We start from the raw sequence: 25,761 nt of genomic DNA, 5'->3' as shown, positions 1-25,761 counted from the left end.
AGGATTTGCAAAGAAAATTGCACTCAATTAGTTTGAACAAAAACAAATACAGCTGATCGACAAACTTGTTTGTTCTTATTTTCGACCAGTGTTGCCAACTAAAAAGCATTGAGAGCAGTGCCGTAACTAATTGATTGTTATAAAGTATTGCCAGCATCAGCCGTTAAGTTAACGTGTGTTCACACTAGTCCAATGTAATAGACCGTTGTCGTTTAAAATAATTTAACAAAACCATTTGGGCTGTGAAAGTAAACGAACAGAAAAATGTCGCAAACGTCAATAAATTCAAAATAGCATTCAACATTTCAATCCGCAAAAAGGACCTTAATGGAATTATCTCCCGATGAAACGCCGTGCAAGTTGAAAAAACTTGTGGGAAATGTGGAATTATCCGATCTTATGGAATTGATGCAAAAGTCGATAGAGTCTGTACTGGAAGAAAAACTTAAAAATGTATCCACTAAAAGTGATATTGAAGATATAAAACTTCGGATCAATCATATAGACAACAAATGTGAGGAGTTGAAGTCGGAAAACCAACAACTAAGATCCGAAATCGAAAATCTAAAGCTGGAACGTTCAAAAGATCACAATAACCTGAAGCACTTAATCGAACGATGTAAGCGTAAAAACGTTGTTTTTAAAAATATTAAAAAATACGGATCTCCTAGAAAATCGGTCGAGGAAGTATGCAAGAAAGTTTTGAAGATTAGCGATGTTGAAGTTACAATGGCTAGAACTATATATACAAATAACGAAAAAATTGGAGCTGTAACCGAAATGCAAACCGAAGAAATGGCACAGAAAGTTTTCAAAAGCGTAAAAAATTTACATGGAACCAGCATTAAAATAGAAAAAGATCTAACGGAAGAACGGCAACAAGATCGGAAAGTGCTGATACAATTAAAAACAATTATACTTGGTATTGACAAAACACATCGAATCCTTGTGAGAAATGATTCAATTAAAATCGGAGACAAATGGATGAAATTTTCAAAGAATCGAGAGCTAGTAGCTGGTAGAAATAAAGCAGAAGTCGTATTAAAAGAATTATATGGAAATAAACTTAATAATATTAATCTTGATCTTTTAAATAAAATCTATCCAAAAAACTAAATAACAGCAATATATGTAAAAGCATAACCTTTGAAGATCGTGTAATTAAAATTCTCTCTTATAATGTTCATGGTCTTGAAAATAAATCGTTTTTTTTCCAGATTTCTTCAAATTTGTAAACGAAATGGATATCTTTGCCCTCCTTGAAACCCATATATGCACCGAAAAAATAGAACTAGTCCACAAATATTTCATTGGTTTTGACTTTTGAAAAAATTTGGAGAAACTAGATACATTATTAAGGAAATAATAATAATAATAATAATAATATTAATAATAATAATAATAATAATAATAATAATAATAATAATAATAATAATAATAATAATAATAATAATAATAATAATAATAATAATAAAGGATGCAGACAGGGAACCAAGGGATGCAAGGACCAACTAATCATAGACAACACAATAACAAAACAAGCCATTCGAAACCGGAAAAACCTATATGCACCATTTATAGACTACCAAAAAGCATTTGATTCGGTCCCACACTCCTGGCTTCTCGAAACTTTACAGATCTATAAAATTAACCCAACAATAGTAAACTGCATAGGCCACATAATGAAACATTGGAGAACCACCCTCAACCTCCACATCGGAAATGAGAACATCACTTCAGGCCAAATAGAAATCTCCAGAGGCATATATCAGGGCGATTCCCTCAGTCCACTCCTATTCTGCATTGCACTTAACCCACCTTCCTCACTCCTAAGACAAAGTCAATACGGCTATAAACTTAGACAATCCGATTCGTACAGAGTATCACACTGTTTCTACAGGGATGATCTCAAGATATACGCAAGTACTAAGCCCAATCTTAATCATCTACTACAAATAGTAGAAACGTTCTCCAAAGATATAAAGATGTCATTTGGAATCGATAAATGCAGGTCCCAAAATATAACAAAGGGTAAATACAACGCCGGAGAAACTTTTAGTACGTCCGATGGTGAAAAGATTACACCACTTCTTAGAGGTGAGCACTACAAATATCTGGGTATTAAACAAAATATCACAATAGATCACAACGCCCACAAGGAGGCAATAAAGAAGGAATTCACCAACAGGTTATACACAATCTGCAAAACCAAATTAAATGGCAGAAATCTAATCAAAGCCATCAACACGTATGCAATACCACTATTAACATACACATTTGGCACAATAGCCTGGACCCCCACGGACCTAGCTGATCTAGACAGAACAGTAAGAAAAACCCTCACAAAATTCAACCACCACCATCCCAAAGCTTGTATGGAAAGGCTGACAATATCCCGAAAATTAGGAGGAAGGGGACTTTTACATATTCAATCCCTACACAATAGTCAAATCCTAAATTTAACAAAATATTTCAACACGAAAGCCACAACATCAACTCTCTATAACGCCATCGTAAGCGCCGACGACAACCTCATACCACTAAATCTGAAAAATAATACCAATACAAACCAAACATATATACACCAACAAAAAGAAAACTGGAAATCTAAATCGCTCCACGGGAAATACCCCAACCAACTATACCAACCACACATAGATATAAAAAATACAGTGAACTGGCTAAAATACAGCAATATATTCTCGGAAACGGAGGGATTCATGTTGGCGATACAAGACGGTGTAATACCAACAAAAAATTACAGAAAATACATTATGCACGACAGAAACATCACAGATGACAAATGTAGAAGATGTGGAGAAGTAACAGAAACGACCGCACATTTACTTAACAGCTGCAAATCATTAATACATAGCCAATATACAACAAGACACAATAACATGGGAAAAATAGTACACCTAAACATAATAAAATCTTTGCAAATCCACGAAACCACCACGTATTACTACAACTACCACCCAAAACCCGTAATAAATACAGACAGATACACCATATATTGGGATAGATATATCCTGGTCAATAATCCACCCGATATCACAATACCCAACATACCGGACATAATAATAGACAAAACATGAAATACAGCCAAAATTATAGACTTCGCAGTTCCGCTAGATAAAAATATCGTGGACACCATAAATACAAAGAAGCAAAAATACCAACCTCTATCTCAATATTTAAGGAACACACTCTGGTGTATTCTGTTTGTGCTAAGTTTTGCTGCTTTGTGGTAAAGATCTTATGGCGCTCCATTGCCTGCAGATCTAAAGGGATCATTCCAGCTATGACAAGTACGGCTGCTGCGGATACCGTGCGGTATGCTGATGTTACACGTAATGCCGCTGTTCTTTGCACCGCTAGTAGTTTTTTCGCCCTGGAATGAGTTCTTAGAACCGGGGCCCAGATTTCCGAACCGTACAACAGCATACTATTGCACGCCTCCATGAGAATCTTGCTCTTACTTGGTAGAGGGCCACCAATGTTTGCCATCAACCGGCTCAATTGTGAAGTTATTTTTGCAGCTTTAGTTGTTGCATATTCAATCTGCTTTGAGTATGTCAATTTTGTGTCCAATCTCATGCCTAGATATGTAAGGGATTGCTTTGTGGGGATGACTACGTCACCTATGTTCATCTCTACTTCAGTGGGAATATGTCGCTTGGTAAGTAATAGAAGTTCTGTTTTTTGAGCTAATTGAAGGCCGTGTTCATCCAGCCAATGTTTGGTGCGTATCATAGTTTGACGAAGTTTACTTTGGGCTTCATCGGTGCTCCTGGCTTTAATAACTGCTGCGATGTCATCTGCGTATCCCACAAGGTAGGTGTCATGTGGCATTTCAATTTTCAGAATTCCATCGTAGGTTGCATTCCACAAGTCAGGTCCAAGTATAGAGCCTTAGGCTGCTCCAGACGTGACCTGTATGCTTTTGTTACCTTGTTTAGTATCGTACCACAGTGTTCTATTTCTCAGGTAATCTCTGATGATCCTGAGTAAATACTTCGGAATTTTAAACATTTTATCTAAAGATTCTATTACGTCCTCCCATCGCAGACTGTTGAAAGCGTTCTTCACGTCTAATGTAGCTAACAAAATAATAGGCCGGGAGTAATGATTTACACTTTGAACACTTTCTACGGTGTCTACCACGTCCTTGAGGGCTCCTACCGTTGATTTACCTGGACGAAAACCGTACTGTCTTTGGTACGAAAACCGTACCGTATTATTATTGTATAATAATAATAATAATAATAATAATAATAATAATAATAATAATAGAGGCAGAAGCTTTATAGACTTTTGCCACGATCATAACCTATTGGTAATAAATGGAATGACCAACGGAGACGAGAACGGAGAATTCACATTCATAAGCTCAATTGGGATGTCTGTAAATGACGTGTGTGTAGTTTCTCAAACAAAATTTAGGAAATGCAGTACAGCAGAGAACAAACAGAGGTACATAAACAATAAACGCCGATATAAAAATATTTGCCAAATTGCGAAACAGCAGTACTAGTCTAACATGGAAAGAAAGCTAGAACAAGTTAAAGACAACAAAGACTGGTGGAAGATAGCGACAGATATTAGGAATGATAGAGATGAGACACAAATATGTGTTCCAACGGAAGAACTAAAAATATATTTTGAAAATTTGCTTAATCCCCCTCAAAAATCTCCAGATATAGATTATGCCCCAAATTTCATAGTGGATGATGATTTAGATAGGCCTATCACCCTAGAAGAAGTAAGGCAAGTACTGAAAAAAAGCTAAAACTAACAAGGCCCCTGGGGAAGATCGCATCCCATATGAATATAATAAATATGCTCCTGACCAATTTCTACAGGAGATTGTCAACTCGTGTAACAGTATCTTCAACAAGGGAGAAGTAGATGACACGTTCGTCACCAGCATAATATATCCCATACATAAAAAGGGGGTATATCATTCATGAATTTTCTACCGAAAATTATGATGGAATTAATAAATGATAGATTAACTATCTGGACTGAGAAACATAACAAGTTAAGCGAATATCAAGCAGGTTTTAGAAGAAACTATTCGACCTCTGATAACTTATTTAACCTTACATCCACTGTCCATTTGAACTGGAGTAAGAGTAAGAAAACCTATCATCGAAACTTACACAGAACAAAATAACTTTCCGAAACCTTGACCACGTCGACTGGTGTAAAACAAGGATGTCTGTTATCACCTCTTCTGTTTTCTCAGTAAATCAAATATCTCTATCACAGCGAAATGGAAGTTATTCAAATCGGTATGTAGTTATATACAACAATATGGCGCCCAAATATGGAGGTATTCAAATGTCGAAGAAACTGACAAGCTAGAAGTTTAATTCTGGAAAAAAATTTTGTTATTGCCCAATTTTACACCTACGTACATATTGAGACTGGAAACTTGTGTGGAAAATAGTCATTTATCCGCATTGAAAAAACATCTGGATTATATAATTCGAGTTCTTTATGATTATAATCCAAACCGCTTACCGCACAAGCTAGCTAGTAACATTATCCAAAACCAGATTTATTGGGCAAGAGATGTACAAATTCTTTTCGTAGAAAATGCTGTTGAACCGCTTGACCCACACAACACTAAGGGCGAATCATTGATAAAAATTGAACAACTTATCCATAAATTAATTTCAAAATATCAAAATATGGATATAAATAAAGTAAATGAGACAAGTCGTTTCTATTCAAAATTGGATCCAACTGCGGGTCATTTATATATTTCGTCTTGCCTAAAAGCTCAAGAAAAAATGTGGATTTTTAAAGCAAGAAGCCATATGCTCAAGCTAAATAGTAGCAGGTACGATGCTAATAAAAACCCCTTATGTTCGTTATGCAATATGATGGAAGTTGAAAACTTGCAGCATTTCTTATGTCGGTGTCCATCATTAAAAGAATTTAGATTCGCGATCTTCCAAAAGGTTTTGCTTACCGAAGAAGTTTTAATAAACATCTTAAATGGTTACATTGTAAATTGGAGTCAGTTGGCAAATTTTATAATGATTTGTATTCAGTATAGGAATCAATTATTAATAGAGTTTAACTTATAACTTCCAAAAAAGTCTTCAAAAACACTAAAATTAACATTTAAATGTTAGGTAGACGGCAATTGCTTAAACAAGAAAAATTGTAAAACTGTTTTGAAAAAAAAAAAAAATAAATAAAAATATACTACTACTACTACAAAACTGTAGTAATAATTCGTTGGAAAATCTACTCGCTGGGACAAAATTTTTGTTACTTACTACCGTGATCATTTTCAACAGTTTGTTGTGTATAAGAAAACTAATGAAAATGACACTGGAAAAATAGGTTTGTTCGTTATATACGTAGTTGCTTATAACCGTTGTTCGTTATATCCGAATTTATCTGTAAAAAATCTTTGTTTTATCTCACTTTTACACATAAATAATTTAAAAAGTGAAAAAATCCTTTAATTCCGCTGTTATTAATTTTTGCCTCAAAAACAAGGCAAATTACCTATACTGCACTGTGGGATGGCGACTTTTAGTTAGCTACCTAGCTTTCCACCAAAATTCAGCTTTGTGGTAATTTTTGCTATTTCATCGTCTATTTTGACTGGACTAAATGTGGTACTGCTTACTACCATGTTTTTGTTGCCGCTGCGGAGTCTATCAGTCTCATTTCATTGTCAGATGTTTCACTGTGGAGACTGAATTTCCCGACAATTGGGCCAAAGATATAATCCTTCCAATTTTGGCATTCAAATAACCTTAATGTTTTATTCTCCGACAAACCACAAATCCGCAACCAAACTCATGCATTATATCATGGTAGACACAACACAGTGCGTCACCTTTAGGTGTTGTTGTGACGCCTTTCCTAATATATAGTACTTCCTGTATGGCAGTAATATCGCCTTTGTATTTTTCAATTAAATCTGCCAACTCTATAAAGAGTGCGAACATTATGAGTGCAGATTCGTAGATCATGGTCCTTAAAACGTTTGCGAGGGCCGTCAATTTTAGAGTGGTTTGTTTTCTTTTCTTTTGTTTTTTCATAGTATATTGCTTTTGGAGGGATGGGTTACTAGCCCAACGCCCAACCCAAGTTTAACGTTCTTATGGGTGAACGCGTGGTTAAAGGCAGCTCCCCTGACGACACCACGGAGAGGTCAGTGTCCACATGAGATGAATTAGGGACCAAGATAAGTTCTGCACGTTGCCATGTTAAAGCCGGACAGGGCTTTAACATGATATCTTTCATCCCCAAAGTCACCTGCACCGATTTGGCTTTGTTTAATTTTTTGTGTAATTATATTAGGAGGTATTCGTATCTTTAATGTTGTTTTCTTCTTAATAGAATTAATGCAGTACAAATACATTTTTCCGACTACACTCTTTAATTAAAATAAAATATTTCCCATTAACTATTCATTTGTGTACCAGGAAGATAGGATCCATTTTCTCATACATTTAAATTATGCAACAGACTCTTTGAAACATAAGTAATTAAATGATGTCGGTGTCATGCTTAAGTGTTCCATACGCCATTTTTGACATTTTGAGGTATAGGTATCTTACAAGGTTTTAAACCATGCTCTTTCAGATTTTTTAATCGTTTTTTTCTATCTCCTATAGTTTTTGAAATATTCAGAAGTCAATATGTTCCAGATCCGCTTTGTGACCCAAGAAATCTTGTCTTTTTGTTCCATATCCATAAGGCCTCGCGTATGGAACAAGAGAAATTTGAACTTTTTTGTCCATATCCAGAAAAAGGCATACGGTGCGGTGTATGGAACAAACAACAGACAAAAAACGCAACGAAAATCACGGCGTTTGGAACAAAAATTTGCCAATTTTATCAAATTACGAACAATCTGGCGTACGGAATAATTTTGTTAAAGCACTGTGTTTAAAAACTGAAGAGTAATAGTTTTTAAATAATATAATATAATTCTCATCTGTTACATTTTCACACAATTTTACGATAAATGGCTGGTCAGAGGAATCATTCGAGGACTTTCTCTACAAACTAAACCAACCTAATTAAAACCCTAAAACTCTGAAGAAAGTTTTTTATACCCTCCACCATAATATGGATGGTATAATTAAATTTGTCATTCCGTTTGTAACACATCCAAATATTCATCGGAGACCCTATTAAGTATATATATTCTTGATTGGCTGCCACCGTGGTGCAATGGTATGCACGCCCGCCTTGCACACAGAAGGTCGGTGGTTCGATTCCCCGGCCAGGCAACACCAAACATTTTTCAACGGTGGCAAAATACCCCTCAGTAATGTTGGCGACATTTTCTGAGTATTTCAGCCTTGAAAAACTTCTCTACAAGTGGTGTCTTAGGACACGCCGTTCGGACTCGGCGATAAACAGTAGGTCCCATATCATCGAGCTAAATATGAATTGGGGTGCACTCATTGATATGAGAGAAGTCTCCCTTGTCCTGTATGGGATGTTGTGGAACAATGTTTTTTGTATTCTTGATCAGAGTAAAATTCTAAGTCGATATAATCTTCTGTTGAAATGAAGATACACCTCGCAATGCTTAGGATAGAGCTTTGTAATTTGGTATAGAAGTTTCTATTACCCCTAGGATGTTTGGTATTGCAAATGGGCTATATAGGTCCACGTATTGATATAGCCCCCATAGAACGGTGCCACCCGATTTTCGGTATTTTGAAGGTTTTAGCTGCATTATCACACCGAAATGGCTGAAATTTGGTACTTAGTCTTCGTTGAGGGTACAAAACTTTCCCCAGGAATTTGTCGGTATAGGTTCACGCCTTCATATAGCCCCCATAGACCGGTAACTCACTATTTCCGTTATGTTGAATGTTGTGGCCTCAATATTCCTCCGAAATGGTTAAAATTTGGTATTTGGTCTTTATTTGGAGTACTAAACGTTCCTTATGAAATTTCTAGGTATAGGTCCACAATTTAGTATAGCCCCAATAGAACGATACCTCCCTTTTTTTATACCCTCCACCATAGGATGGGGGTATATTAAGTTTGTCACTACGTTTGTAACTACTCGAAATAATCATTGTAGACCCCACAAAGTATATATATTCTTGATCAGCGTGCAATTCTACATCGATATAGCCATGTCCGTCCGTCTGTCCGTCTGTCCGTCTGTCCGTCTGTCCGTCTGTGGAAATCACTCTAGCGTCCGAACGGATTGACGTAGGTTGATGAAATTTTGGGAAAATATGTTATATTTACGTAGGACTTTTGGTATTGAAAGCGGGCTATGTAGGTCCACGCTTTCGTATAGCCCCCATACAAAATGACGCGTGACGCGTCGTCGTTTTAAGGAATTTTTAAGATATTTGGCCCATTTTACCACCGAATTGGTTGTAATTTGGTAATTTGTGTCTCCAGAGGCCAAAAAATATTCCTACCAAAGTTGGGTTATATAGGTCCACGTTTTGGTATAGCCCCCATATAAGGCCCCATATAAAGTACGCGTCATTTTAATATATTTTGAATGTATTAGACCCATTTGACCAAAGAATCGGTTGTAACTTTGTATTTTGTGTTTCCAGAGGCTAAGAAACATTTCTACCATAAAATGTTTATATAGGTCCACGTGTTGATATAGCCCCCATAATACAATATCTCCCGATTTTCGATATTTTGAACGTTTTAGCCTCATTATCACACCGAGATGGCTGAAATTTGGTATTTAGTCTTCTTTAGGCGTATAAAACTTTCCCCCAGAAATTTGTAGGTATAGGTCCACGCCATCATATAGCCCCCATAGAACGGTACCTTCCGAATTTCGGTATTTTGAAGGTTGTGGCCACATTAATCCACCGAAAAGGCTGAAATTTGTGGTGGAGGGTATAAAAAGTTCGGCCCGACCGAACTTAACGCTTTTCTTACTTGTTGAGTATTTTGATGGTTGTTGCTCAATATTCCACCAAAATGGCTGAAATATGGTATTTGGTGTTCATTTGGGTTGTTAAACGTTTCATATGAAATTTGTCGGTATAAGTCCACGCATTCATATAGCCCCATAGAAGGGTACCATCCGATTTTCGGTATTTTAAAGGTTTTAGCCTCATTATCACACCGAAATGGCAGAAATTTGGTACTAAGTCTTCATTTGGGGTATAAAACTTTCTCCCAGAAATTTGTCGGTATAGGACCAAGCCTTCATATAGCCCTCATAGAACGGTACCACCCGATTTTCGGTATTATGAAGGTTTTAGCCTCATTATCAGACCGACATAGCTGAAATTTGGTACTTAGTCTTTGTTAGGGGAAGAAAACATACCCCAAGAAATTTTTTGGTATAGGTCCACGAGTTAGTATTGCCCCCATAGAACGGTAACTACCTATTTCCGGTATTTTGAAGGTTTTGGCCTCAATATTGCACCGAAATGGCTGAAATTTTATATTTGGTCTTTCTTTGGGGTATTTAAAGTTCCGTATGAAATTTGTCGGTATAGGTCCACGCCTTCACATAGCCCCCATAGAAGGTACCACCCGATTTTCGGTATTTTTAAGGTTTTAGCTTCATTATCACACCAAAATGGTTAAAATTTGGTCTTAGCCTTCGTTGGGGTTTACAACTTTCTCCCAGCAATTTATTGGTATAGCTCCACGCCTTCATATGGCCCCCATAGAACGCTACCACCCGATTTTCGGTATTGTGAAGGTTTTAACCTCATTACCACTCCGAAATGGCTGAAATTTCTCCCAGAAATTTGTCGGTATAGGTCCACGTCTTCATATAGCCCGAATAGAACGGTACCTCCCGATTTTCGGTATTTAGAATGTTGTGGCCACAGCAACCCCCCGAAATGGCTGAAATTAGGAATTTAGTCTTTGTTGGAGGTAAAAGTCTTTCTGACTGGAATTCGGCGGTATAGGTCCACGTTTCGATATAGCTCCTATAAAACGGTACCTCTTGATTTTCGTAAATCTGAAGGTTGTGACGTCAATATCCCACCGAAAGACTGAAATTTTTTATTTAGTCTTGCATGGGGTTTTAAAATATTCCATAAGAGAATTATCAGCAGGTTCCTATATCCCCCATAGAAGCGTACGTCTTGATTTTCGGTGTGTTGAAAATTTTACCCAAATATCGGAAATTTGGTATTTAGTCTTTTTTAGTCTAAAAACTTTCCGCCAGAAATTTGTTGGTATAGATCGACGTTTTATAGCCCCCGTGGAACGGTACTTTCCGAATTTCGGTATTTTGAAGGTTAGCCACATTGTTTTAACGAACTTGTTGAAATTTGGTATTCTTCATAAACGAAAGGAAATTAATTGTGCAGTTTTACTTCAATACAACAAGGCCGAACTTAACGCCGTTCTTACTTGTTGAATGAAAACATGAAAAAAGATCCCGTTGGACAATTCAGCAACTTTTTGCAATTATAAAAATTAACCATAACTTACAAACGATCACAGATATCTGACTAAAATAAAATCCATATATATTCTTTGAGTTTAGTTAAGTAGAACTGAGCTCTTAAAATATTGGATTTTTGCACTACTTTTAGCCTGATGAGCTTATAACGACATATCGGTTATAGCGACCAATTCCGTCGGTCCCTTGACCGACGTTAAAAGCGATTTCAACTGTATATAATGGCAACACATTCATACATGTATACACATACATATATACATTTACTCTGTTTCATCCCTGTAGGAAGTGTGGGGTCATGTGTTGACATGTAGCCACTTTGTCTACTAATATGGTGACAAAGTCAACACTTTGTCACCAGGTTGTCAACTATTGATACCTTTACCTTAAAAAGAAGAAGCATTGTGTATATTGACAGATGATAGCCCAACGAAGCATCCTTTTTTAATTTTCTTAATTGTTTGGCGTAAAATGATTTTTGCGTTTGGTGAAAAAAAGTGTTTTTGTAAAAATCAATAAAGTATCGTGAAAACTTAAAGCATATAATTTCAATAACAAGTATGAGCAGAAGAAAATATAAAAGACATGTGAAAAATAAACAATTCTATGAATTCTGAGGCGACTAACAACATTTGTGGTGAAATTTGGACAATTAGACATTATGTGGAACCTTTAGAGAAAATTGTGGAGCCTGATGTATACATTGTCCCGTCTCGCTGGAAATGTTGAATGCAACTAAACATAATAATGAATTACAATGTTGAATAATTATTTGGCAAAAATCGATTGTGAGATTTTCCAATTTTATACAGCTGTAATAGGCAAGCAAATTTAAGGACATATTTTTTATTTATGTTTATTTATACATGTTTATTCTTTTCAATTCCTAGATGTTATATCAACATTCCGCGAATCGCCTGATAAAACGTTAAGTGCAACAGAAGAAGAACTATTTTAAGCAGACAAGTCATTGGTGCGACTTGGCCAAGAAAATAAAACGAAAACGTTTTTTATTATTTATATGTTAAAATGTTTAAGCAGCCTTGAAACATTGTCTTTAAATACTAATTTTTACTTATGTGGAATCTTTGGCTTAGCCATTTAAAAAGATAAAAATACTGTAATACGCAATTTGTACATTTTTAGCATTTTCAATATTTATTCTTTAGTGAAATATAGTATTTAAACAAATGTGTAGCTTCATCTTCTTATTAAACGTACTATATAGCTGTTTTATCTATGAAAAGTTCCAAATAAGCTAAAAAATTTAGTATTGAAAATCTGGTACTATTGACTCACTACCTCCAATGTCTATACTGACTCACTACCTCCATTGTCTATACTGACTTACTACCTCCAATGTCTATACTGACTCACTACCTCCAATGTCAACACATGGTTCCTCAGGAACTACTGACTTACTATTGACATACTAGTTCCATTGTCAGTACTGACTTTCGAATGACACGTTCATACAAAATGTCTATAGGAAATTACATTAGTTGTCTACAGTTTGTCAGTAGTACTGTTGACAATGTCAGTAGTAAGTCAGTATAGATTCACTATTGACATTTCCTACAGGGATGTCAATAGCACATTTCAAATAGCTTTTTGTTACTTCAGTTTAGTCGATATCCGTGAAATAACCTCGGGAAAGTTTATATATCTTGGTTTGTAATTTTATGAAGTATCTTTCCACAAAAAGTTTGGTTTCGATAACGTACCGTTATAATTTTTTTAATTTTCTTTCAAAAATCCCAAACGTTGTACGGTTTAAATTGTTTCATCGGAATAGCATATTTTTTAATAACTTGTGTAAAAATGTACATTTTGAATGCTACTGTTACTATTCTTTAAAATTGGAATAAATAAAAGCTATTTCAAGCTTACAACGCTAAAATTGGTCGAACTATGACTTTAATACCGGGGAAATAAGACCTTATGAAAGCTGTGGACTTTAATTGTCTATAATACGTTAACAATTTGGTATAAATTGACAGTTTCTTCTTAGTTTTATAAAAAATCTAAAGAAAAACGAAGGTATGGTGCAAAATAAACTTGAAATTCAACTTAAAATTGGGCATATCGAAGCCAAACTTTTTGTTGAAAGATACATCATAAAATTACAAACCAAGATATATAAAATTTCCCGAGGTTATTCCACGGATATCGACTAAACTGAAGTAACAAAAAGCAATTAGAAATGTGCTATTGACATGAAACAGAGTGTATATGCACATATGTTTATTTATTTACTTAATTTGTGTCGTATGAAAATTATGATGTTTACTACCGAATCAAGATGTCTTTAGAAATGAATTCATTTTATGGGATTGATTAAAGTTTATGGCAAATATACTGGAATCAAGACGTCTTTAGAAATGAATATATTTTAAGGGATTGATTAAAGTTTTTAGCAAATATACTGAATCACCCACCTGCTGCTAATTGTTGTTTACCCAAAACCTATTACATATCTACATATGTACGTAGAACAATTATGCAAAAGGTAAGAACAAAGTCATAGCTAAAGCACTTCTGAGTGCTGAGAATGAAATATAATGAAAATATTCACGACCTACATTTACAAAATAACTATTTGTTAAAACAAACTCATTTATTATACATGTTAGACAATGCGAACATTTGTACGACGGCACATTCCTACAGACACGTCAGGATATTCGCATTTAAGGCAATTCCAAATAGAAAACAAAAAAACCAAAACCCTGCCATTCTTGCTATGTATTTCTTTTGGACTACTACCATTGAGGAACAGTGTGACTTACTGTATCTGTGGTTTGTTTGTGGGTGGATGTACAAAAGTTGTTTTATTGTTGTTGTTGTCTGGTGTGTGGTACATGTGTGTGCCTTTGTTATGTTGTTGCTTTTTTATTGCCATTTGACACAGTTTTGTTTTGTTTTATTTTCTTTTTTTTTGAAGCTGGAAGCAAATTTGAATTACTTTTAGTTGAGTGTAGTACATGATGGTGTTACTGTTTCTGCAACACTAACCAAATATGAAATTATAACTCTTTGAAATAATATCAAGAATTTTTGCCCAAATACACAAAGTATTGCCTAATCCGTTGTCATCTGTATTCAATGAAGCGTTCACAATTTTTTATTGATGTATTTATTGTACAGCCTAATTTTTATCTGGTCAGGGATGACTTTACAGCATATTTAGATCAATGATAGAGTGCGAGTTTCTAGGCAATTTGGCTCGATTCCGACTCCAGTCCAGTTTTTAAGACTGCGACCCCGACCGGTTGACCCCGAGGATAACTTCCTATACTACTAAAACAGAATAAAATGTGCACAAAAAAATTAATTAAAAATTCATACCAGGGTCACTAGAAAACTATCTGGCCTAGGCAAAACGCAGTGTCGCCAGGCGTCATGTGACATCTTTGCTTTTTGGAAAGTTTGACTTTCTTTAGCCTAAGCGTACTTAGGACAGTCTGACATACCAATGTGTTGGGTTGTTTTACAGCATCTTCTGACGATTGCTGATATTTTTCGGGTTCATACGCATAGTTACATGATTCGCCTCCTTGATCCACCCTATAAACTTCTATTGAAGCACCGCAATCGTATTTTTTTTCGAAATTTCTTGCACCGATCAATACGGGATCCAACGAGAAAAATCAAATTTTGGCCAAGTAGTGTTCATTGAAAAAATTTAAATACCGTCAAAAGTGCATTAAATGCTCTGAAATATCGCGATTTGATAACTAGTTGGTCCAGAATGGTTCGACAATGATTTTAAATTAGATTAAAACTATTAATAAGTTAATACGAAAAAGGTATATGTCATTATAACAAATAAACTTAAATAATGCATTACTGAAATTCAATGCATTTGGTGCGGAAACTATTTTCGCGATAGAGAAAAGATCACACCGTATTTCACAGTATTTTCATGCTCCACACGGCTATGCGGTGGTATATTTGATATTTGCAAAAATTGCAAAAAAGTTATAACCCTAATGTACACGCAGAAAAATATATGTTAGAAATATGTTTGGATCCAAACAAATATATGTTTAGGACTGGTAGCAAACAAAAATATGTTTGATTAATTCTCTTTCGAGTTGAGCTGTTAGGCCTTTAGAGATACATTGAAAAATTAGGGGTCTACCGAAGTCCCACGCATCCAACCATTACAATACACCGATCTTCAGGTGTATTAGGATGTTGTTGTTGTGGCAGACGAAGGCAAAGCTTGGAAACTAATATATATATCGCACTTCATTAGATAAATGTATATGCGAAATTATGTCAGTTAATTGAAACTCCAAACTTTTCCTATAGTCCTGCTTGGTAATCCCATTTTTCAATGTTCACAAATACTATGGTAAGTTTTATTCCTACATCATTAGTAATTGCTCTTCTATATCAGAAGATTTTATTTTTGATTTGATCATCAATTATTGTCTACTAAAGTTGATGGTGGCTTAGAACGCTAAGACGCCGGCAACCTTGACACTCAGTTGTCGGAGACCCAGGTTCGAATCCCAGCCTGGCTCATGCTGAAATTATTTTTTATTTTTGCCTTACACTGTGTGTAATTTTTTGAGTCATGTTTTATTAACCATATTCTGACACCACAGTGTGATAGAACACCAAAAATGAGAAGACACGTGTCTCGCCGTTTTTCCATATCTCATCAACTTTCGCGGTTATAGGCTTCCAAAGGTTTGATGCTTTGATGTACAAAGGGTCATTTAGTCAGGAATATAACTTCCAAACCGTTGGGAAATTTGAATTTATCTCGGAGGCAAAGTAGTAGCTCTTGTCTTAAAGAACAAAAATTGTGAACACATATAATCCATCAAGCTTCATCTTCACGGTCAAAATCGACATGTTCAAATTTCTTTTAAAAATTTTCTCAAGTTTTGTTATACAGCTTTCAAACCTATCAAAATTGGAGCAAACAACCAATTAGAAAAATGTACCTTAGATCTTAGTAAACAACTTTCTAGAACATACGAACTCTGTAGAAACGGATCCTAATGGTCAAAATAGCAAAACAATTGCGATTTTTATCCTCTTTTCTAGGATTCCGCTCCATAGATATTAAACCGTTCAAAATTCAAGAAAACCATCAACCACAATAGCGTAGCAAAGGCATCAATAAACAACTTTCTGGAACATGCGAAATGTCTATGAACGGTTCTTAATGGTAAAAATAGCAAAAATCTTTTGAAAATATCCAATTTTTATACTTTTTTCTCCGAGTCTGGTCCAAAGATACGCAACCGCCCAAAAATTAAGGATACCGTCAACTACAAAAATGTACCTTAGATTTCAACAAACAAGTTTCTAGAACAACTGAAGATTCTAGGAACGATTCTTCAAGTTCAAAATTAAATTATTTTAGATCATTCTTTCCTGTACAGGTCTGTAAATAACAAACGTTTCAAATTTCCTTGAGTTTTTAATAGTTTGTTATTTCCAAACCTGAGCAGGGGGAATGTTAAAAAAATTTAATTGTTCGTGAATTTCAGCCCTAAGAATCATTCCTAGAATCTTCATATGTTCTAAAAAGTTGTTTATTGAAATCATAGGTACATTTTTGTGGTTGATGGTATCCTTAATTTTTGGGCGGTTGCGTATCTTTGGACCAGAGTCCGAGAAAAAATTATAAAAATTGGATATTTTCAAAAGATTTTTGCTATTTTTACCATTAAGAACCGTTCATAGACATTTCGCATGTTCCAGAAAGTTGTTTATTGATGCCTTTGCTACTCTATTGTGGTTGATGGTTTTCTTGAATTTTGGACGGTTTAATATCTATGGAGCGGAATCCTAGAAAAGAGGATAAAAATCGCAATTGTTTTGCTATTTTGACCATTTAGATCCGTTTCTACAGAGTTCGTATGTTCTAGAAAGTTGTTTACTAAGATCTAAGGTACATTTTTCTAATTGGTTGTTTGCTCCAATTTTGATCGGTTTGAAAGCTGTATAACAAAACTTGAGAAAATTTTTAAAAGAAATTTGAACATGTCGATTTTGACCGTGAAGATGAAGCTTGATGGATTATATGTGTTCACAATTTTTGTTCTTTAAGACAAGAGCTACAACTTTGCCTCCGAGATAAATTCAAATTTTCTAACGGTTTGGAAGATATAGTCCTGACTAAATGTGCCTTTATACATCAAAGCCTCAAACCTTTGGAGGCCTATAACCGCGAAAGTTGATGAGATAGGGAAAAACGGCGAGACACGTGTCTTCTCATTTTTGGTAATCTATCACACTGCGGTGTCAGAATATGGTTAATAATTTTCGTGTTGCACAGTGTTATTAACTAATTTTTCAATGTATCTCTAAAGGCCTAACAGCTCAACTCGAAAGAGAATTAATTAAATATCACTATAAATGGCCTTCGCCTTAATAAGGCAAAAAAAAATATGTTTGGATTCAAACATATTATGTTTGCAACATTTTGTAACATATCTCAATTTTATTTGTTTGAATACCAACATATTTTTTATAGGTGGAGAGAGGATTTTTTCAAAGAGCGTAACAACAGGGCTCTCGCTTATTTGATAATAAAGAGCTCTGTGTATGGTGCAATAGAAAACGTAGAAGCGACTAGTGGAGGATAAAAAGTTTGTTTTTGCTTTGGTGTGTGTATGAGATATGCGGCCAAATACGTATGTTCCGTTTTTTTATTGTTGTTGCGATTTATTCATCAATAAGAAGTCATTTTTCCGTAACAATTAACCAACATAGCAAGCAAAGAGGAAAAGAAAAAAATGGTTTCCCCAATGTTCAATGTTTTACCAAATGATATTAATAATATTACAAAATATGGTTGTTCTAAATCAAAAATTAAAATGTATCTTCTTCGAAATATTGAAGAGCTCCTGGTATAATCTATAAAGTAATATTTAAATATAAAGGAAATATTGTAAAATTGTTATACAAAGTTATTGTTAATTAGAATTTTGATTGAAAAAATAGGAATCTACCGAAGTCCCACGCATCCAACCATTACGCTACGTTTCACGGGTGGTTAAGCCGATCTTAAGGCGTATTAGGAATGTTGTTTTGTGGCTGACAAAGTCAAAGCTTGGTAACTAGTATATATATCGCACTTCATTAGATAAATGCATATGCGAAATTATGTCAAAGTCTAAACTTTTCCTATAGTCCTGCTTGGTAATCCCATTTTTCAATGTTTACAAATACTATGGTAAATTTTATTCCTACGTCATTAGTAATTGCTCCTCTATATCAGAAGATTTGTTTTTGATCATCAATTATTGTCTACTAAAATTTTGACAAGTTGATGGTGGCTCAGTACGCTAAGACGCCGGCAACCTTGACACTCAGTTGTCGGAGACCCAGATTCGAATCCCAGCCTGGCTCATACTATAGGAAAAGTTTGGAGTTTCAATTAACTGACATAATTTCGCATATGCATTTATCTAATGAAGTGCGATATATATACTAGTTACCAAGCTTTGCCTTCGTCTGCCACAAACCAACATCCTAATACGCCTGAAGATCGGTTGGATGCGTGGGACTTCGGTAGACTCCTAATTTTTCAATGTATATCTAAGGTCTAACAGCACAACTCGAAAGAGAATTAATTAAATATCACTACAAATGACCTTCGCCTCAATGAGGCAATACAAAATATATTCATTTTATATGAAAATGTTTTTGCCAACTTGCCTCTAAAATGCCTATTGGGACCGAGGCCTTTGAACAATTGAGTAATAAAAAAGGTTTGTGGCCGCTTTTACCGTCAAGTGTCAAGTAACAGGCAGTTCGGTCATGTATTGGATGTAATATAAATACAAACCCAAAAGCCACAAAAACGGACACATACGTACACATTTATAAATGGTGGTGTTTATTTCTTTTGCTGAAATGCATAGAAATATGTATTTTATGTATATGAAAAATGTTTTGATGTTATTACCAATATTAAATGCGATTTCTTCTTTGTCCCACAGCATATCTCCATTCACCTTTTTGGATTCAATTATTAAATGTATTGGGTGGGTTTTCATTTACTTAAAAGCACTATTACTTTAAGAAAACACAAAACACTAATTTATTTATTCATTTTACTCAAATTATGTTTGGATCCAAACATATTTTTGTTTGCATATGAAATTGATTAGTTGCGGGCGGAGGGTAGGTAATACTATAGTTTCAGTTGTCACCAAACAACTTCATCAGTTCCCTTGTCCGCCGACTCTGTATCGATAAAGAGGCCAATAAGCCCATCCAACAAATTAAACAAAATGAGAAATTTGCGGTATGGCCCTAAAGCTGATGAACTAAAGAATTTCATATCCACCACTGTTTTTATGTCGACTTTGCTTTGCAAAGAATACGAACATTGGAATGTTGCTTCAATAAGCGGGGGTAAAACAACAAGAAAGTTGTTGTTTTTGCATTAGGCATTGGTCAACAAGGCCTTGCTGATTCCTATTATTGTTGTTGACGTTTTTTTATTGTTGAACTGCAGAATTTTACATCCATATTCGAACTTGATCTACATTTGGCAGATGTGTTAGCATGTGTAAAGTATGGATCCGTCACTTCCTTCAAGAGATATCGTGCGCGCAATTTTTCAAAATTTTTTTTACTTTTGTGTAGGAGGTACCTGAAGGACCGATATGGTTTATCTTCGAACTTAAACTACGTTTGTACAACATTTTGCGAAGGCCAATAAATATGAATAAAAGTTGTTACAACGAAAATCAAAGCGATTCGAGAGCAGGCCCTAAACTGAACTATTCCGAAATTTTTTTTTCCGAAATTTTGTGTGGAATACCCTCCCCAAAGATTGGACCGATTGATTCCATATTGGAAGCTCGTCTAAGGCTGGTAAAAATTTCACGATAAGCAAAATATTGACCAAATCGGTTACTCCCTTCAAGAGTTATCGTGTAGCATCGGCTGCATCTAAGCATTAAAAAACCTATAAAACATCTCTAATTTGCGCGAAGTTCATACAATTTCGTTCCGCATCCGGTTTCAGTGTCACCACGAAAGTCTACATCGTGGATGTAGCATCACACACTATTTTTTGGGATAAAATTAATGTAGCTCCTTTATCAGTGAAGTTTTTAAATCTCAATTTCCACAAAAACGAAGATGCTGCACTAGTTTTTTCATTGCAGTGGAAACTGCCAGAATACGAGATAAAATGCGCGATATTTTCGAAAACAATTTTAGGTGATTTTCCTACCTTAGAATTTCTCGTATCTCGCGTTTTAGTAGATGGAATTTCACGAGTAAAGATTTATTAGATCCGAAACGTAAAAATCTAAAATTTGCAATCAAGCACGAGTAAATCGAATGACAATTGTAAAAATTAGGCCCGAAAAATATGGTTTTTAGAAAAATGTTCGCACAAAATTTTCGTATTTGGATGCAGATTTCTGTGAAGCTGTGTGTGCTACATTCACGACACATATATCAAATAACTCAGAATCGCGAGTTCTACAATCCTATATACGATTTTTTTTTGAACCTGTTTGCCGGACGAAATTAGAAGAAATTTTCAAAAAACACTTAAAATCTGGCTTCAAAATGTCAGCATCATTTACGGGTAGACGCAGATCGAATTTTGAGAAGTTATACACTAGTGAGATGATCCTTATTTAGTTGCCTTCTACTTATACTTTGACGGGAAAATCGTAAAAAGTGTGGTTTAATCACAAATCGAGAGAAAACAAAAAAAGACACGTTGGATTCAACCCATTTTTACCCATTATTTAACATAAATGTAGCCACAGCTTCCACGCAAATTAGCTTTTAAGGCCAATATTTTTTGCCAAGTCTAAAAACCTTTCATTTTAGCTGAAAGCATTTAATTTGTATATTATTCAACCACATTTCGCGAGATATTCAAGGCTAAACCTTGGCTTCAACTATGTTAAATTTTCAAAAAATTTGCCCACATACCCTCGTAAGCATAAATGGTGAGGGTATAAAAACTGAATTCAAGGGAAACAAACGAATTTTATAATTGCTCTGCTCCAGAACCTACGAAAATCTGCTATTTTTAATTTTTTCTGGCAAATTTACAACTGAAATAATATTTCACAATTTCTGGAACTGAGTAAATAACTGCGTAAACTTTTGTACTTTGAGCAATGTACACAAAATTTTGGAGTAGAAACTCTTCGTATGCATATTGTAAAACTTATCGTTCTTAAGGTTATCTTTGCAAAATGTTTCGACAAATAAATTTTAAAATTTGGAAGATTGCCGGCTTTTTGTATTGGGATGAATATTATATTTGGTTTTTTTTTAAATAGTCTGAAAAAAGAAAATACAAAGTATTAAAATTAAAGAAGATTTGACTTGTCTTTCACAAAATCTACTAATTTTACTACGATAATAATTTATTTCCTGTTTGTTTTGTTTATTGTTGAAGTTCAATCTCATTTTCGATTGTTTGAGTGGAGTATTCCCCCATTGGCTCAACTTCATTTATTACCCTCTATTACAGAGAGTAATGTTTTTCAAAACGAACTGACAGTGTTGCAAAATTTTACTGATCGCTACCAATATCATGATTTCATCCCGGCGAAGGGAATTATCAATTGGCTTCTCAGTTTTTGAAATGATGCCTTTTTAGCGAAAAACCGAACTCTTTAAGTGTCTAGTATTCTCATATGAATGAGAATCACACTCACTTTTCGGCTTTTCCAAAGAAACACCAAAATCAAAATATTTTGCAACATGTCAGCACGTATCAACTAAGAATTCTTCGAATTCTGTGAGTTGAAAAGAACACCAACACAGTTGCCTGTGAGGTTGTTTATTGGGATTTTGTTTTTTTTGTTTTTAACAAAGCTCCAATCCGTTTTGAAAAACATTACTCTCTGTAATAGAGGGTAATAAATGAAGTTGAGCCAATGGGGGAATACTCCACTCAAACAATCGAAAATGAGATTGAACTTCAACAATAAACAAAACAAACAAAAAAAAAAACAGCCGAGGCACGGGCGGATTGGAGCTTTGTTAAAAAACAAAAAAACAAAATTCCAATAAACAACCTCACAAGCAACTGTGTTTGTGTTCTTTTCAACTCACAGAATTCGAAGAATTCTTAGTTGATACGTGCTGACATGTTGCAAAATATTTTGATTTTGGTGTTTGTTTGGAAAAGCCGAAAAGTGAGTGTGATTCACATTCATATGAGAATACTAGACACTTAAAGAGTTCGGTTTTTCGCTAAAAATGCATCATTTCAAAAACTGAGAAGCCAATTGATAATTCCCTTCGCCGGGATGAAATCATGATATTGGTAGCTATCAGTAAAATTTTGCAACACTGTCAGTTCGTTTTGAAAAACATTACTCTCTGTAATAGAGGGTAATAAATGAAGTTGAGCCAATGGGGGAATACTTCACTCAAACAATCGATAATTTATTTCCTTTATGAAAAAAATTCCTTAAAGAATTTTCACAGTTTGTGAACAAGGAGGAAAGGCAAATATTAGATTCAGAATTTCGTGAGGATTTTGAGGAAATGTTTGAAAGTAATAAAACGGATTTTTTTACATCGAAATTATCTTAATAAGAATTCAATGGAGGGTATATTTTATATCAGCGGTTATTTAGTATTTAACGAAACAAATGTCATAACATTAACTAAATCCGACCTTTTAGAAATGATGACCTCAAATATTTATTTAAAAAATGAATAACGTAATTAATGTCGAAATGCATATTCACATATATGAAGCAAAAACAAATAACTTAAAAATCCATTATATGTTTCTGTCAATAAAAAATATATTTAAATATATCTAAATGTGTTTATTTTAATTTTTGATTTTTTGACGATTTTTCATAAAAATAATTTGGCAGCCCTGATCTCATAGTATCTTCAATTTTCTGGTATTTCATTTTTCTTTTAAGCGATTTGTTTCTCAACATCCTATCCCAATATCCGTTGAAGATACTGTCGTACAGGGCAACATAGTTTGTAGTAGTTTATTTGCGTACAGCCCGGTTCTATGTATGTATGCAGAGCTTAAGTATTCTCATGTCATTCTACAACAATAAAAAATGCTTTTGTCGTTCTGGCTAGTGCAATATTTTTGTTGTTGCGTGTTTTTTTTTACAAAAACAAAACGTTATAAATTGTGTTAATTTAATGAAAGACATAGTTACAGCAACAATTCTAATTTTCATGTTGTACCATTGTATGTTTACTGTATGCTACGAACGAATACATATGTACATAGAGACAGGCGTCAATTCCACCTCAGGCAGACACATCATGTCTTTAACACCTTTCATCATGGATGGTAGTGTATAATAAGCAAGTTTAAATTTTAAATTCATGCATTTCAATTTGAACGTCCCAATGTCATATCCTTTTATTGGCAGAGTTAGTAGGTAAGAGAAAGTGCAACATATTTCTTCGTCGCCTGAAGTTTCTTAGGTTGGTTCAATAGTATCTATTAGGACACATTTTCTGAAATTTTAAAGTTTATAAAAAAAAAAAACTTAAATAATGTTTAAAAATTTTACAAACGGATCCGTATTTAGGAGAAATAGAAAACAAAGAGATCAGACTTGAGATCAGAATAAGTATAATGTTGGCTACTTTTGTCTACAAATAAAGCCACAATTCCCATACATTCATCTTAGCTGAAAATGCTCTATTTTTAAAATACTTTTCAGTTCCACGCTAAAATAAAAGCTTTCTAAACAAATATGAAGATACAAATTTAACCATTATATTGATATTTGCCTACTACCGACAGTTGTGGCACTTACGTGGGAAGGTGTGACAAAAACACTTCTAGATAATATATCGAACTGAAATTTTTATCAATGGGTCCTAGTGGCCTAAAAATATATGTACTAACAAAAATATTGTAGCCCTAGGTCCAAGTTTTCGCGTGGTCCCCATGTAACGAATCATCCTGAATTGAAGTATTTTACAATGACCAACACATTGTTGAATCGAATTTGCTGTAATCCGGTGCCAGGAGTTCTTATTGCATAGTAAACCTCCACGCGAAAAATTTTCAGTATTGGTCCATGATTTGGTATACTGCCATATGATTTATATCTCGATTTATTTCGGCTGATGTTAAGCAAATATTCAAACCCAATGGGGTTTAATAATGAACTCAGGATTCAGAAAACAACATTTAGAAAAAATGTGATATCGGTCCACTTTTGACCACAGGGTTACCATCAATTTTTCTGTACTTTATATGATTTAATCACCTTTTTCTGCAGAATTACCTATAATAACGTATTTTTGGTTCTCAATGCGCGGAAAATATCCACGTGTTGGCGTGTTGCAACATTAGGGTGTCCCAAACAAGAAAAAATATTTATTAAAGTGTATACAACTTTTCATTTTTCTTTCGCCAGTTTTCAGTGAGGTTCCAAGTTATCATGATAAAAGAAATCACTAATAGCACAAAAAACATTATATTGAACATAAATGTAAGAAAGGATAATCAAGTTACTTAAAAATATTCCAAAAAATAAATTCAGCACCTAAAAACAGAGTTAAATTTTTGGCCATAACTGCCAATACCGCAAATGTCCGTAAAAATCCTAAAAAGTTTTGAAATCGACGGTCCCTTGGCTTTAATTTGGTACTAGTGCCGATTCTTGCATATGCTTGGAAAGTAACTAAAACTTTAAGGAAATCCGTACATCTATATTAAATATTTTCATTTTGCCCAATATTATCTCCAAAATATGCCTTGAAATTTAGAGAAATTGTTATAAGTAGAAAAACGAAGCATATACAATCTACTAAAATATTAAACATAATTTCAAGCGGTAATAATATTCCTTTGCTTCAGAAAATAGGATATAATATAACTATTTTTTTCTCATTATACCCTACACACTATGTGAAAAGGGTATTATAAGTTTGTTTGTCCGAAAAATCATGTAACACCGCGAAATATTCGTCGTAGACCCCTCATGTGGTATACCAAAATTCATATATAGACGAGATAAAGAGATTTTGAGATGTGTGTCCGTCCGCCCGTCCATTAAAAATTGTAATCACGCTACAGGCCGCAATTATGGACCAATCGTCACAAAATTTTGCATGGAGGTCGGGTTCAGACCAGAATAGACCCCTATAGTTTTTGGTGATGATGATGATATCCGATTTTGTGGCGGCTCTGTAGGACACAATCATGGTCCGATCTGCGTGAAATTTAAGTAAAGTTTGGATTTACAATAAGGAAGAACCTTGCAATTGGTAAAATTTTTAATATACATCTAATATTTTCATTCCTGGAAGATACAGTTCACCCCCGTAAGTCAAATTCGGAAGATGAATTTTTAACCTTTGCATTGGTGCCAATTGTGCTG

General features: G+C 34.5%; 1 protein-coding gene across 1 annotated transcript in view; it reads left to right on the top strand.

Moving 5' to 3' along the window:
* The first annotated feature begins 327 nt into the window (after positions 1 to 327).
* The window catches only part of LOC141403062 (uncharacterized), a 154,247-nt gene continuing 128,813 nt past the window's right edge, over positions 328 to 25,761 (top strand). The window contains 1 exon segment of the mRNA XM_073985226.1: positions 328 to 619. Within this exon segment, the coding sequence (XP_073841327.1) occupies positions 328 to 619 (292 nt within the window).

Source organism: Musca autumnalis, unplaced genomic scaffold, assembly GCF_047663935.1.
Source record: "Musca autumnalis isolate F117 unplaced genomic scaffold, ASM4766393v1 scaffold_4, whole genome shotgun sequence".
Lineage (NCBI taxonomy): Eukaryota > Metazoa > Arthropoda > Insecta > Diptera > Muscidae > Musca > Musca autumnalis.
This window is presented reverse-complemented; position numbering and strand designations above follow the sequence as displayed.